The sequence below is a fragment of the Bidens hawaiensis genome, unplaced genomic scaffold (genome assembly GCF_021521415.1).
Source record: "Bidens hawaiensis isolate Kalapana, Puna unplaced genomic scaffold, B.hawaiensis_p1.1 tig00002307_1, whole genome shotgun sequence".
Lineage (NCBI taxonomy): Eukaryota > Viridiplantae > Streptophyta > Magnoliopsida > Asterales > Asteraceae > Bidens > Bidens hawaiensis.
The window spans coordinates 388,801-403,708 of record NW_027491124.1 but is presented as its reverse complement, the minus strand read 5'-3'; the positions used below and the strand labels follow the sequence as shown (position 1 = coordinate 403,708).

General features: G+C 34.6%; 1 protein-coding gene across 1 annotated transcript; it reads right to left on the bottom strand.

Annotated features, from left to right (window-relative positions):
- Positions 1-2,065: 2,065 nt before the first annotated feature.
- On the bottom strand, positions 2,066-7,756 carry LOC143616879 (kinesin-like protein NACK1). Its single transcript, XM_077089581.1, has 14 exons — positions 7,443-7,756; positions 7,264-7,353; positions 7,080-7,180; positions 6,873-6,989; positions 6,717-6,798; positions 6,573-6,640; positions 6,421-6,480; positions 6,178-6,302; positions 5,514-5,712; positions 5,295-5,405; positions 5,103-5,228; positions 3,665-4,570; positions 2,854-3,179; positions 2,066-2,469 (listed from the first exon to the last, which is right to left on the bottom strand). The coding sequence occupies exons 1-14, from the start codon at positions 7,681-7,683 to the stop codon at positions 2,142-2,144; spliced, it is 2,880 nt and encodes a 959-aa protein (XP_076945696.1). The 5' UTR covers positions 7,684-7,756; the 3' UTR covers positions 2,066-2,141.
- Positions 7,757-14,908: the final 7,152 nt, after the last annotated feature.

Sequence of the window (14,908 nt, the reverse complement as noted above, 5' to 3'; positions counted from 1 at the left end):
ATTCAAAACTACGTATATTTGAAAGGTTTATCGTGTTATACGGCTAACATCACCGTATTCACTTTCACCTTGTAACTATATTAAATTGTATTATTGAGGCGTATTAGACATATATGTAATGTGTTCAATGTTTAACCCTAAGGTAATGGTGGGGGGCATCGAAGCTCCTCCACAGTACCACGTCATCGCCACGGGGCTTCGAAGCCCACTCCACTATGGTTAAAAGCTCTTTGGGCATCCCAATATACACACACACACAATATATATGTGTGTATATGTGTGAGAGAGATGGAGAAAGGGAGGGCCCACCTTTTCCTCTTGAGCGTCGGCCGTTCCAAGCCCCCCCCCCCTCCGCGCCCCTATCTACCGCGCTTCTCGGGGGGTTCCGCGCCCCATAGCGAGGGGTATAATAAGTCAATAATCACCACAATTTCAGAACTTGCACTCAATGTTTAACCCTAATCTAACAATAGTTAATGCAACTTAAAATTTACACACACAAGGTGTTCTGATTTGGTATCGAAGCTACCAAAGCATTATTGATGAGTGTTGAATAAGTATCACGTATCTATAACCTTTTCTTTTAAATATTCGTTTTGGATGCTTAAATCGATTGTTCACTTAAAGTACTTAATTTTGGTACAAATGATACATTAAAAATAAAAAAAAAAAGCCTTTGGGTATGTTGATTAGAGGTGAAAAAGGTCATGTGTTGAATAAGTGCTTTCCTCATTAAGATAATAGAATTTTACTTGGAAAAAAAAAAGCCAGCTACACAAGATTTATAAAATAAAAATGATATTTTTACTTTTTGGGTACCCATGGTGTCCAATAAAGTGTGCATAACTTCCTTATAAATAGTGTCAAAGTGATGGAAGTATGAAACACATCCAAGCCATTTTATCCTTGTTTCTCTTGAAAAGGAAACCATTCTTAGTTTGAGTGAACAAGCATGACAAAGATTGCCTTATGTGTAGCAACACTAGTCATTCTAGTGTTAGCCGAGTCACACGTCTCGATGGCAGTGACATGTGCCCCGACACAGCTAGCACCATGTGCTTCCGCCATCTCGTCCTCATCACTGCCATCAAAACTATGCTGCACAAAGCTAACACAACAGAAGCCATGCCTTTGCAAGTACATCAAGAACCCGAGTCTTAGAAACTATGTTACTTCCCCTAATGCCAAGAAAGTTGCAAGGATTTGCAGGGTTGCTGTCCCAAAATGTTGAGTTACACATGATCATGTGTTACCAGACATGGGTGAAGTTATGTTTCTTGAAATAAACTAATATATGTTTTAACCTTTTTGTACCCATCTATGTATCGTTATATCTTGCTTACGTGTTTTCTGGTTTTTAGTAACTTATAATAAATTTTATCGAGCGTCGATGATGTGATCACTTGAATTTTAAGCCGAGTCAGGTGTGATTAAGACAAGACTACATTATGGTTCTTACGACCTAACAACCAGTGCAATGATGAAATAACACTTGTTGGGTTACGAGTTTCTGTCATGATAAGAAGCAAAGGTGCATAATGAACCGGGGTAGGAACGGAACCTGGTTTTAAAGCCAAACGGAACACAATTTTGAATCAGGTTTGGACCCAACCAAAACTGTAAGGTTCTAATCGCTTTGTAACCATGTAACTTGAAACCAAATGGTTAAAACTTGGTTTAGAATCTATCAGGCCCGATCCTATCCCCCTTATAAATCGGGTTGGAGCCCGAACCGGTTTAACCAATAAACTGGGTTTGACAACTCGGTTTCAACCCGACCCGATTTTTGCACCTCTAATAAGAAAAAATCAATTCTTGAGTAAGTAAAATTCTTACGCAGGACATGAATCCGCCCATTTATATAGGGGGGGAAAACTATTTAAACTAATTAGTTCAATGTTTTTATCACTTTCAAACGTTTACCTACATATATGACGTAGATTCTATAAGTAAACCAATTTTTTATGTATATTTTTAAAACTTTAAAAGAGATGAATAAGTAGCAATGTTACTTTTACTTGCAAAACAAGAATTGTTGTCTCACAAATTGAGAAGATCACACCAAGATCAGTAAGAAAAAAAACAAACGAATAATAAACAATGTCATTCAATATCTTACTTGCAAGACGAGAAATGCTGTCTCACAAATTTAGAAGGTTTGAGATCGGGTTCCATCCCATAATCCAAGGTCGATTATCTGTCGGGAGCACAAAGTTGAGTTCAAACATTTCTTTCGACAAGTTCCCGCCTTCACGGAACCCAACAAGCTTTGCAACGATCTCTGCACTTTCTTTAATATGTGCAGAGTCACGAGGATTCGTCCACAGTTTGCTTATGAACTGAATCCTACGTTGTTTTCCTTCAAGGGGAACGTCCCATTTCATGTATAACAATTCTCGTTCTTCGGTTGTTAAACGGGTTGTTAGCCTCTTTGCTAGAAACTCCCGCTCCCGCTTTAGTGATCTAAGGCTGCACACACGGATATCGATGACACGTTAGCATTTTTTGACTTTTGGTATGTTTCAGTTCGGGTAACGAGTTGGGTTGACTTATGTTATATCTCTCTCTGACGTGTAAAGAGAAAATTGCACAAATGGTCAAAAATTGTTTTGGATCAACCCAGCTAGAATGACCGTAAAAAGCACCCATTTTGACTAGCTTTTAATTTAGAAAAACTAAGTAAAAAAAGAAAAACAGAAAAACTTTGAAGGAAAGAGTAGCTAGCCCCGTAAACTTGATTATAAAAAGGTTAACAAGAGAATTTTGACGAAAACTGTTTCGGGTCAACCCAACTAGACTGAATTTTGATATTGGCAAATAAAATTATAACAATATAAATTTGTTAGGGATAACCTTGATGCAATGGAGATCGTGGGCTCATCTACGCCACGTCCAGGTGTCGCATTGCCATGCTCCGCCAAATGTTCTTGCAACCAATTGAGTCTCCTGAGTTCAACTTCCAAGTAAATTTCATCAGCAGGGTCTCCTTTAAACAGCATATAGAACTGAGTTCTGTGAATAATTGATACAAAACACGAATCCCACAACTCTATAATTGTCTGCCTTTGTTCCCTAAACTTTATATGCCATGGAACCGGTGACACCTCGGGCATGTCTGCTGTATTGTCATTGGCTTCCAGATCATATCCTGCTTGCTCATTAGCTTCCAGCTCAAGCACCTTCAATTATCCAAATTATGTAAATTAAAACGTATTTTTAGCAAAAATATGTATGTTTATCGTATTTGACAAATAGGTGTTTGTGTCAACTGAAATGGCCCGACCAATTCAACTATTCCCAAACCCAATCCACCAATTTACAATCTCTGCATTTACTGAAGATAAAAATACATAACTTAATTATCAGAACTATGTGAAAAAAAGTTGGAATAAATATGATTACTGAAAGACAAAAAATGAGAATCTTATTGGAGCATTGTAACTTTGTTTATCAGAAGACTACATAACTTAATTATCAAAATTATCTGAAATGACCCGACCCGTTTCAACCTAATCCAAAGGCCGATTCGTCTTATACTTTATCCATAAAGTGCCACAAATCTTCCCAAGAATTCAAAACATTCGATTATTGGTGAAATATTATAACTTTATTTGGACACAATCTGACCCGACCCGTTTGGCAGCACAGAACATGAAAATTTTACCTGACATAGAAGAAGATGCTTTTGATATTGCAGCTTTGCAACACGCTCTTTAAGCTCGGTAACATACGTTCTAATACTTCTCACATTCTCTTCAGCTGCATTTTGAAACATTTTTTGCATTTTTCTCATATTAACCGAACTGGAACGCCTATGTGGCGTGTTTTCCTTTGATGACAAATCTCCACCTTCTTCACCCTTTGGATTCATCAGCTCCTTATCTTCAGACACTAATGGTTCTTCATCTTGAGGAGCCCGATTTTCATCCACTTCACGGGTAGATGACATAGGCGAGCACGGTGACCTTATAAAGCCTGGCTTGTTGATCACATTGCTAGAAGTCAGCGGGCCTGGAGACTTCTTCTTCTTTGACTGAGTTTTGACTTGATCAGTGCTGTTATTAGGAAGTGACATTATAAGCTTGTCAATCGACTTCTGAACGTTTTCAAGCTGTTCTTCTAGTGTCGCGATATTGCTTCCTTGCGAACGAATCCGATTGATTTCGTCTTTAAGATTCGCGCTCACGCTTTTGTTGACACTGGGAATCATATGGTCAACATTGACTTCTTTTTGGGTAGTACGGACCGCACACATGTCACGAATCTCAGCCTGTAATTTAGCAATGGTCTCTGCTGCATCTTGGTTTCCTTGTCTATGACAAGTGACTTCTTTTTGAAGTACTTCTAAGGCTCGGTTTGCTTCTTCGCCGAGCTGTTCTTGAAGGTGTTCAAGTTTTCTTATTTCATGCATCAATGTGAAAGGGGCGGTTGATGACTGTCTCATACTTTGTCTAACGGTTGTGTTTCTCGTTTTCTCAAAACGAGTCGGTTCTCGGCCTTCAAGGACTGATGGTAATGTTCCTGAGAATGATAGGCATTTCTTAGCCAATGGAGCTGGTGGCTTAATTTCCTGTGACAGTTGAAGAATCAGTTAACTTAGCAAGTCCGGGGTTTATGATAATCAAATGATTACAGGTGGCAAAACTCGTGACATGTAATAAGTTAATAACCGGTAGCTAACTGCATCGCGTCAACCATTTAAAACTAGAAGAACTAGGTAGAAAAAAAGGTAAACAGAACTGTGAAGAAAACTGATTCTTTAATACAATGTATCAAAAGACATTTTTCATAAATAATTAACATGTCAGTCAAAGTATGATTACATAAGTTATTTGTATTTACAATAAAGTATTAATTAATTAAGAAAATGGTTAAATATGCTTACAAAACTGAAAAATAGAAGAAAATTTAGCAAAAAAATGTTATTTCAATCTAAATTTTCGATCTAAATTGATTTAAGAGGTTTTATGCAATAGAAATGCAAATTGAGAAACGTTAGGCTCTTTTGAATTGTTTCTTATTTGTCTAAATCTTCTTTGAACTTTACATAATCAAGCGAGTAAAAGTAAAAATAAAAACACACGATGAAAGCGAGTAAAAACCTTTGGTTCTTCTTCAAGTTTACGGCGTAGAGCTTCAGCCTGTGACTGTGCAAGATCTCTTTGCCTCTTGAGTTCTTCAATTTCCAAATCCTTTTGTCTTTTAAGTTCTTCAAGTTCCATTTCCATCTAAAGATATCAATATTAGAACCTCACTCCAGTAACTTAATTAAATAATATTATCTTGTATAATACCTGACGAATTTTAGTATCTTTATCGTTAGACGCATCAGGAGTACGCAACACAGCTTCTAGTCTTGAAACTTCCTTCTGCAAATGTTTAACTAACTGTTTGTCTGAAACAACCTGACCAAATTTTCAGAAATAAAACACCATTAGCATTTGTTGTCATAATGAGACCACAAGATGGTAATATGAATATTTGTTAAACTAAGATCTCTATGAAATATGTACCATGTTAATTTGGGCATTATTGGTTACTTCTTTTGCTCTAGTAGCAAAGAACAGAGTGTTCCTCGACTGTTCCACATGGCTAGAAGCTGGGCTCAAAGTGCAAATAATGGCAGTACGTGCATTGCCACCTAACGAGTGTTGTAATATGCGTGTGAGCTTAGAGTCCCTATATGGTATATGGCCACTTCTCTTTCCAACACTGCAAACAACACCATATTATGAGCAGATATTAACAAACAAAATAAGAATTGGACACGCAAGAAATAAAGTTATTATCCCATGAAAGGTTAATGAAGTTATAACCAACAAGCTTAAAAGGGTCATGTGATCAAACTAATGAATAGATATGATTCTTGGAGACCGGTCGATTTGGGCTATGTTTTACCCGTGATGGGTCAAAAGACAAATATAAAGGTTTACTTGAAAAGGAAATAGGTCAAAAGTCAGCCAAAAGTAATCGTTTACTTGGAAAGGTTGATTTGGGTTATGTCTTCTAATCATATTTAACACACTATGACATCTTATCTGAATGTAGGAGCAACCAGAATGTGTCTATGATATGAATTTGGACAAGTAAATAAAGACTGGTTGAATAAAACAAAATCAAAAGAGAACATTTTTAAATTAACTAATTAAACTGTATAAATTCTATACATCTACAGACCTCAGCTTTCTAATCACAGTTGTGAGAGTCATCAAGCTAAGGTTGATATGGCAGCCTTCTCTGAGCCGGGCTCCATCAGCGTTTGTCTGTGATGCTCTTTCACTTCCAGCTAAATCTACAAAGTTCTGCACAAATTGGTCTCTTGATGGTCAATATATTTTTCATGGTCAATAATTAGTCAAGTTTCCCATTCTATCCTAGTTGTACAATATAATTAAACTTCTTTTTATTGTCAAAACATACCAGACTTGAAACAAAGGACCTCACGCAGTCTGAAGTATCCCTGAGTGTGCTTTCTATTGTCTGCATCATCAGATTAGATTTATGATGAATCCTGACGTTTACACAAAAACCATAAGAAGCCCATGTTTATGAGTCAAAATGTAAATGCTTACCAGCCTTATTATTTGGTGTGACCGAGAACTTGTATCGTTTAAAGCAGTTTCACCAACTTGTCTTTGAGCTGCAAAGCAAACAAGAGTAATTAAACTACAATCAATTAATCATAGTTTAACAAGTTACAGAAATTTATGTTTTACCTTCACAAACACTGATCAAATTTCTCAAGTGTTGATCATCTATTGCTGTTTCCTCAACCAATTTCTCCACAACTGTTCCTTTCTGCATTAAAAGTATAATCATCAGTAAGCCTGGAGTAATATTGAATATGGAGTAACATATGCTTTAGATGTTACCTCGGGATCATCTCGAAGCTTTAGATTGCGCCCATTTTCAGAATTCAACAAGTCCCGCACATTTTCATTGTAGATTTCTAGTCCTGATATTTTTATTCTGAATTCTCTGTCTGGATTCTGTAATAAAACAGTGCTTAAATCTTAACAACACAAGCCCTTTTTGCCAAATTAGTGACAGTGATATAAAGATATTCATCTCTTACTTACATGCATTATATGCTGGTAAATATCATTAACTGCCTTTTCAGTTATTCCTCTCATGGTATATGTTTTCCCGCTACTTGTTTGACCGTACGCGAATATGGTTGCTGAAAAAGTAAAAACAAGTGAGATCAAATAAATAGAAGTGAAAAGAAGTGTCATGTGTACAGCTAAAAAATATGGCAGTTACCATTTATGCCCATTAGGGCAGACAATGCAACCGTCTTTACACCATCCTCATAGACGGATTCTGTCACAGCTTCAGGACCAAAAACTTTGTCTACAAGAACAATAAACAGGTTCATTAGCTTAAACATAATCCAAATTAAAACTAGATATACTTAATCAACTGGCAATTGAATTGCATACCAAATGTAAATGAGGAAGGTTGAACTACACGTTCTTGAGGGAGTGGTTTATATACAATCGAGTGGTCATCAATGCATTCCCATGACACATTATCTTTAGCCAACTGCTCCCTTTTGTTTAACGGTCTCAACCGTACTGTTACGACTATCTTCTCTTCCCGAACTCTTGACCCTCCAGGTGTTGATATCGGTGTCCATTCAATTTTGGAAACAGGTGTGCCAGGAACACTTTTAACAGTCATCTTGTCTTGACCCTAACTAAGCAACATCTCATCATTTTAGCAATCATACATTAGTCCTAACTAGCAATAAACAATCATAAAACCAAAGTACAATTTTTAATTAAGCATGAGTGACAATTACGGTACCAAAGAACCACCGCAAATTGATTACAGAATATTCCCTTAACTGATTTAGTAAGCTACAGAAATTCTCATATTTCTTAATTTAAACATCAAAACAACTGCTAATAAGTAATAACTAATAAACACATAAAAATGAAGCACAAATCGTTTTCGTAATTAGCAATTCACATCAATCGGATTCCACATAATTAATTCAAAACAACAAAGTACGCTTGTTAATTAAGCATGAGTGACAATGTGACTAATAACCAAAAATCGTTACAAATCGACAGACAAACAGATTCTAATGACTAATAACCACAAAAAAAATGAAGCACATATTATTTACATAACTACCGATTCACGTCAATCAGATTCAACAATATTAGACTAAGTTTTCGCATTTCAACATCAATCGCTAAAAAAGAACAACAGATCTCCAATTAAATAACCTATATAAGGCAAATTAATCAACTACACTTCATCAATTTCAATCAATCAAGTCCTACCTGAAACCCTAGGTGACAACTTAACGAAGTGGCTATATTTCAATCCACCACAGAAATATGCATAACTAACAAAATCGTCGACAGCAAAACAGTCACTAAAACGTAATAAACACATAAAAATGAAGCACAAATTATTTACATAATTATCGACTCGCGTCAATTGGATTCCATAACAAAATCCTTAGAAATCGACAGCAAACAGTTGCTAAAAATGTAATAATCACACAAACATTAAGCATGAATTGTTTCCGTAAATAGTGATTCAAGTCAATCAGATTCCACAATAATTGACTAATCAATTGATAGAAAAACAACGACAGACCTTCAATCAAATAACCTATATAAGGTAAATTAATCGACTACACTTCATCAATTTCAATTTTCAATCAATCAAGTTATACCTGAAACCTTACACAAAAACAACAATAACCGAAGCCGATTACCTGAAATTGAACTCGACAAAGGAACGATTCGGTAAGGGGTTCGATTTCAGAGATCTGGTTAGAATGACGATTGATAGAGAGAGAATTTGAGATGTTTGCACTGTGTTTGTGGATTGAATGGGAGAAACTAGGGTTTTGAAAAATGATTCAAATCACGAGTGTTAACGGCTATATTGTATTTATTGTCTGTGATTGCGTGAAACGACGTCGTGTACACTAACGGGCCTTTCAAGGGTGACAAACTGTTATTATATTTAATTTAATTTATTTCCTTTCCGACAATAAGGCCACCAATTGGGGCTTTGAAGGGAAAAAGAATCCTATGCCAACGGAATTTTGGTTTACAGGCTAGTTTTGATATGTGAAGAGCAAACGATGCTTAAACAACTTGTACGGTGGTGCATTAATATTTGTCTCTCTCTGGATTTGTTAAATTTGTCTCTGGAGGATAATGGCCTGTTTTGAAGATATGTTCCTACGTGGCCTATTAAAATTCTTACCCATTAATTTTTTTTCTTTTTATAATAAATCCTAACATGGAGGGTTAGATGGATTATTGTTTTTATGTTTTTAAAACTTGAGTAATTGATAAATTTGGTCTTGTCGACACCTTCTATTGATATAGGAGAATGTATGTGAGGGCATTCATAATGTAAGTGAAAAACGTCTTATCACGTTGATCGACATGAGACTTTTTCTAATTTTATACAGTGACGGATTCAGAAATTTTTTTCAGGTGGTGCACTATTTTTAAATGATTTATTTTCTTAGTCAGGTATAAAAAATTCCGGGTTGGTTCGAGGTTCGGGTCAATTCGATGGTTCGGGCAAAGTTCATTACATAATAAAATTATGATAAAATAATAAAAAAGACACCGTCATTAGAAATTAAAAAACACATAATATAAATATAATAGTCTTTAGGAATTAAAAAAAATACTTATAGTTGTTTTCTACGAGTCTTCGTCTTTTGAAATATTTGTATTCGTACTTTGAGAATTAAGATCAGAAAATTGTTCCAAAAAGTTATTATTCTTGAAGCCTAACCCACTCTACGGATCTCTAATAAAACTAAAATTTAAAACTAAAACTAACAAACTAATAAATTAAAACTAAATTTAGCAAATAACTTAACAATTAACATCAAGAACAATTAAACATTTAACAAATGAATCTAAACTTACCTTAACAGTGGGAGGATTCAAGGAAGAGTAGCAAGGCAGGAGGAAGGAGCAACGGACCAACGGTGCCACAGTGGTGTGTGGTCGGCCGGAAAAGAAAAGAAGTGGCGGTGGTGATCGGGGAATGGTGTGCCGTGAGTATGAAGAGGGGAGAGCGAGAGAGTTAGGCACTGTGTAACTTTGTGTTTTATATAACCCTAATTGATATAAGACTAAATTTAAAAATGAAAAATTTTCAAAAAATTCGTTGGTAGACGGAATCAAACATGTGACCTTCTATTTACAAAATCAACAACTTACCAACCAGACAAGCGCTTGTGTTGTAAATAGAGTCGTTCCTTCCTAATTTATAAGGCGGTTCCTTCTAATATTTTCTATATATCATACACTATTATTTCGAAACTCGAGTGGTTCCGTGGAAACACCCATTACACATGTAGATCCGCCATTGTTTATGCATAGCGATTACAAGACCTTGTAATGATATAATAGAAAAAAGAAAAGAAAAGATGTGATTAACCTTTTGACTAGTGGCGGATGTAGTGTATAGTTAGGGGTAGCATCCGCTACCCCTCAACTTTTCGTCGGTAGTATAATTGTTTTTCCTTTTGGGTTGATTTTCGTATTTCGATACCCCTGAAAAAATATTACGTTACCCCTACTTGTTTAAAGGCCAACCAATTTAAAAGTTCAAATTAAATAAAGCCCAAGCAAATAAAAACAACTAATCTTTTTTTCTTTTGTTTCAACGAAAAATATTAAACGGAAACAGACTCAAACAGAAACATACTCAACAAAATCATCATTTAAAAGTAAAAATCAAATAAAGCCCAAACAAAGTTTATAGTCCAAAGCAAATAGATACCAATAACTTTTTTTTTCTTTTGTTTGAACGATAAACATCAAACATAAACAGACTCAACAAAATCATCATTTTGAGGTTGAAATTTTTAATACGGTTTTGGATATGCAAATTCAAACTGGAAATAGGCAGTGAGGTCTCAACTAGTTTGCTAAAAAATATGTGTGGTTTAAATCTTGAGATTCGTTTTCCAAGTTTGGCATATCTAAGATAGTGATAAATTCGGAAATGTATCCGAATGATAATGGTAACGAAGAAAGAGGGTGTATTTCGGGTGATCGTACGGCCTTTTATCACACTTTTTCTTTTGTTTGTCGAATATTAAAGCTAGCGTTAGTTTTACATATTGCAACCGCAACCGTTGAAATAAGTTTTTCTAAAATGAAGCTCATCTATACGGGTTTGCTTAAGTGAATGGGTGATGAGTACTATTTTGAGCAATACTTTAATTTGTGCTATCGAAAGAGAGACGTTCGATAAAATAAAAGAACAGTGTGCAATCTTTCAAAAACCGAATAGGTGAAATTTGCACCTCAGGTATCGTGTTTCTATTTTGTTCATTTACATTGTATCAAATACAGCAAAAAAAAAAAAAAATTGAACGTTACCCCTGAGATTTATGTCTAGATCCGCCACTGCTATTGACCAAAGTCTTCGTCCAAAACGTCGTGACTGAGAAAATGCTTGGAGTCAAAAAAATTGCCTCCAATATCCCACCCAAAGTGGTGAAGGAGCTGTTTTGAGGAGAAAATGTGAGTCTGCTATGCGTACGTGTGTGGTGGTGTGCCCCATTACATATGCCCTAAAGACTAGTTGTATTAGCCTGTCCTAAAATTGAGTGTTACATTTTCATTACTGAATCAAAAACAAGATAAGATATGAAAGCATGAAGCATCAGAAGATAGGCAAGGAGGAACATCGATCATTAAGCTTCCATCAAAATGTGGTTCCTTGAAAGTGGCTGAAGGTTACAGAATTAAGTAATCAAGAACGTTTAATAGTATATCATAACTAAATTAGATATTAAGTATTATTCTTGTGGACTCAGCTCCAGATTAGTAGTTTCAAAATGATTAAGATAAAATATTTAAGTTCGTTCCTCAAACTGTTCTTCCAACGTAAACTTAACTCTCTATCTTTTTAAAGTAACTAGCGATTAACAACTAGTTTCTTGGTCAGTGGAAAGTTTATATAAAGAGAAAGATATGTGAACCATAATATCCCCCCCCCCCCCTCTCTCGGATTTGAACGATTGGAAAATTAGGTCCAAATTAATCAAATTATGACTATTAACGGTAATCATCAGAAGCGAGGCACTACTATCAATTGTAATTTGGTTGCAATATTTGTTCATTGTAGTGATGAACTAAACTGCACCCATCCAAACAACTTTGGTAGTATTTATTTTATGTTTTTCAGTATAAATTTCGTTGAATACAGTTATATTCGCTATAGAATATCATCTTTTATATCGCAAGCTATAGCTAGTGCCGGTACCATATACCGTGATTAATGGAACTGATACATAAGTCACCGTTGAGACATGTCTAATTCTATTTATATTGTAATCTTTTAAAAAAATCCGAACATACTTTTGCGGCGTCTTCATTGTTATCTACATCTAGATTAAGTATTCATAATATAGTATCTTTCTTGTATCTTAAGTTATAGCGAGTGCTTGTACCTAACGAATCAAACTTATTCTCGACCCAACACTATTGGTACCACGTTAATCCGACCGAACAACATCGTTACCGATGTCGATACTATCGGAACCTTAACTATTGTTCGTTTATGGCTTTTGATCAATATAAATACGTGATTATATCCTTTTGGCATATCATGAAATTTTTTTTTAGGTTTTTAGTTTTAGCTGCAATCCAGAGTGTCAGCATCATATCCAAACTGTAATTAGATGAACCAATACCGGCCGAATTCTCAACCTCGACGCATAGAGAAATTACACTAATTTAATTAATTTGGGGACTAGGGGTTGATCCAGTATTTTATAGTCAAATATTTTTTTAACGCGTCAAGCAAAATAAAGTTAGTGGTAGCGTAGCACAGTCGTAGACTGGTAGCTCATGATTGTGGTAGGTGGCGGTGGCTGGTGTCCCTTCTTATCCCTTTCCCTTTTTATTCTTCTATTTAGGGTTGTTTAAAATAATCCGAATCTGAATCTGTATTCTCTGAATCCGAACTATCTAAATTTCGAATATCTGAAAATTTTCGGATATTCAAATTACCCGAACTATCCAAAAAGTTAAATTTAATATCTTTTTAATTGTATATTATATGTAAATATATTTGTATCATTTTGATATTTGAAAATCGTAAACGAACCGAACGTTTGGTGAATTATTCGTGAATCGTTCCGATGGGAAGTTTATTTATGTTTGTTTATGAAATAAACGAACAAACATGAACAAAAAATTTGTGTTCGTTACGTTAAACGAACGGACATGAACACATGTTTCATTCGTTCGTTTATGTTCGTAAGCGTTCATTTATTTATGTTCATTTATGTCCGTTTATTTATGTTCGTTTACATATTAATAGAAAATAATTAAATATTATCTCGAAGAGTCTTCTAATTAATGATGTTATATTTGTTCATTTACGTTCGTATATGATTATTTGTGTTCATTTACATTTGTTCATTTATGTTTGTTTATCTTTGTTCAGTTATTTTCATTTATTTTCGTTTTATGTTCGTGAACTATTCATTTGTAATTTAAACCAACAAACATGTTCATTTTTAAAATAAATGAACACGGACACAAAATATGTGTTCGACTAAGTGTTCGTGTTCGTTTAAAATTAAATGAAAAAACACAAACATGCCCTTGTTAGTTTGTGTTCGATTCGTTTACAGACCTATTTGAAATATTTTTTGGAGTTATTAGACTCGGTTTCGTTTGGGTTAAATGGGTTTTAGCTTTATTTGATTAATCTAGGTCGAGCCCATGTTATAAATTATCCCTATTTCTATTGTTCTATAAAATCATTGTGCTAAGCTCATTAGTTATTATGTTGATGGCTCAGGCCAAGCTTATTAACATACAGTCCGCTTGACCATTCAACCAACATCATGCTCTATATCTAATAATAAGTTTCTTTTTAAAAAAAATTATAGCACTATTTTTGGGGTTGTTACAGGCACGAAGTCAACTTTTGTTTTGATTGCGAAAGCAATGAATATAACATTTTAAATCCAAAGCGTGACAAATCATTTTCACACAAAAACCTCTTTATATATAATCCACGGTATAATAGTTTAGCGACTATTAAACTTCAATTATTTACCATTTACCGACGGCGGTTATTCCTTAGCGTTCTAAAACAATGGTAAATATCTTTAAAACTCAACATTTTATTTCTTAAACAAAATCGTATTATTTGTAAACGAGCAAAGAATACAACACGTGTATGACTACCAAATAATAACTCGAAACATATCAAACTCAAAATACTCCCACTTTTACCCCAACGCGACTAGAATAAACATGGATACTAATAGAATCGTGTCCTAACTTAACTCGTTTATTCTCACGCGTTTTATTTATCATAATTATAATAATAAATAAATTACGAACTTTTATTGTTTTATAAACTCGTAACTAAATCGAATCTTTCAAAATATCCTATAATCATTTGAATAACTTGGTTTCAAATATTCGTTGTAAAACTAATATATATTTTCGAAACTAAACTTGGACTTTGGGGGGGGGGGGGCGTCACCCCGATAGATCTACCAATATTTCTATGTCCTTATTAATTCGGTTAACAGATATTTAACCAATTTGATTCATCCCACTTTAACACGACTTGTAAAACAAAATGTGTTTAAACATGAACATGTCTTTCCCCCAAAATAATTATAAAACATTAAAAATATTTAAAAACGAGGGGCTTTAAAAGAAACTCACATTTGGCTCAACACACATACGAGCTAATACACAACAAGTTGATGTTAAGATCTTAATAACAGTCATCCAATAATAACTGGATTCCTAGGTTTAATACAAAGTATATATTAATACTATTTAATAAAAGTATTGGTTTATAACAAATATAATATTTTTTTGTTAATCAATTATTCGAAATATTTTAGTCCAAGCATCGTGTG

Coding starts and splice junctions, on each gene's coding strand:
- LOC143616879 (XM_077089581.1), bottom strand. CDS start 7,683: ATGACTGTTAAAAGTGTTCCTGGCACACCTGTTTCCAAAATTGAATGG. Junction 6,641..6,716: donor TTTGATCAGTGTTTGTGAAG/GTAAAACATAAA, acceptor TTTGCTTTGCAG/CTCAAAGACAAGTTGGTGAA. Junction 5,229..5,294: donor AAGATACTAAAATTCGTCAG/GTATTATACAAG, acceptor TGATATCTTTAG/ATGGAAATGGAACTTGAAGA.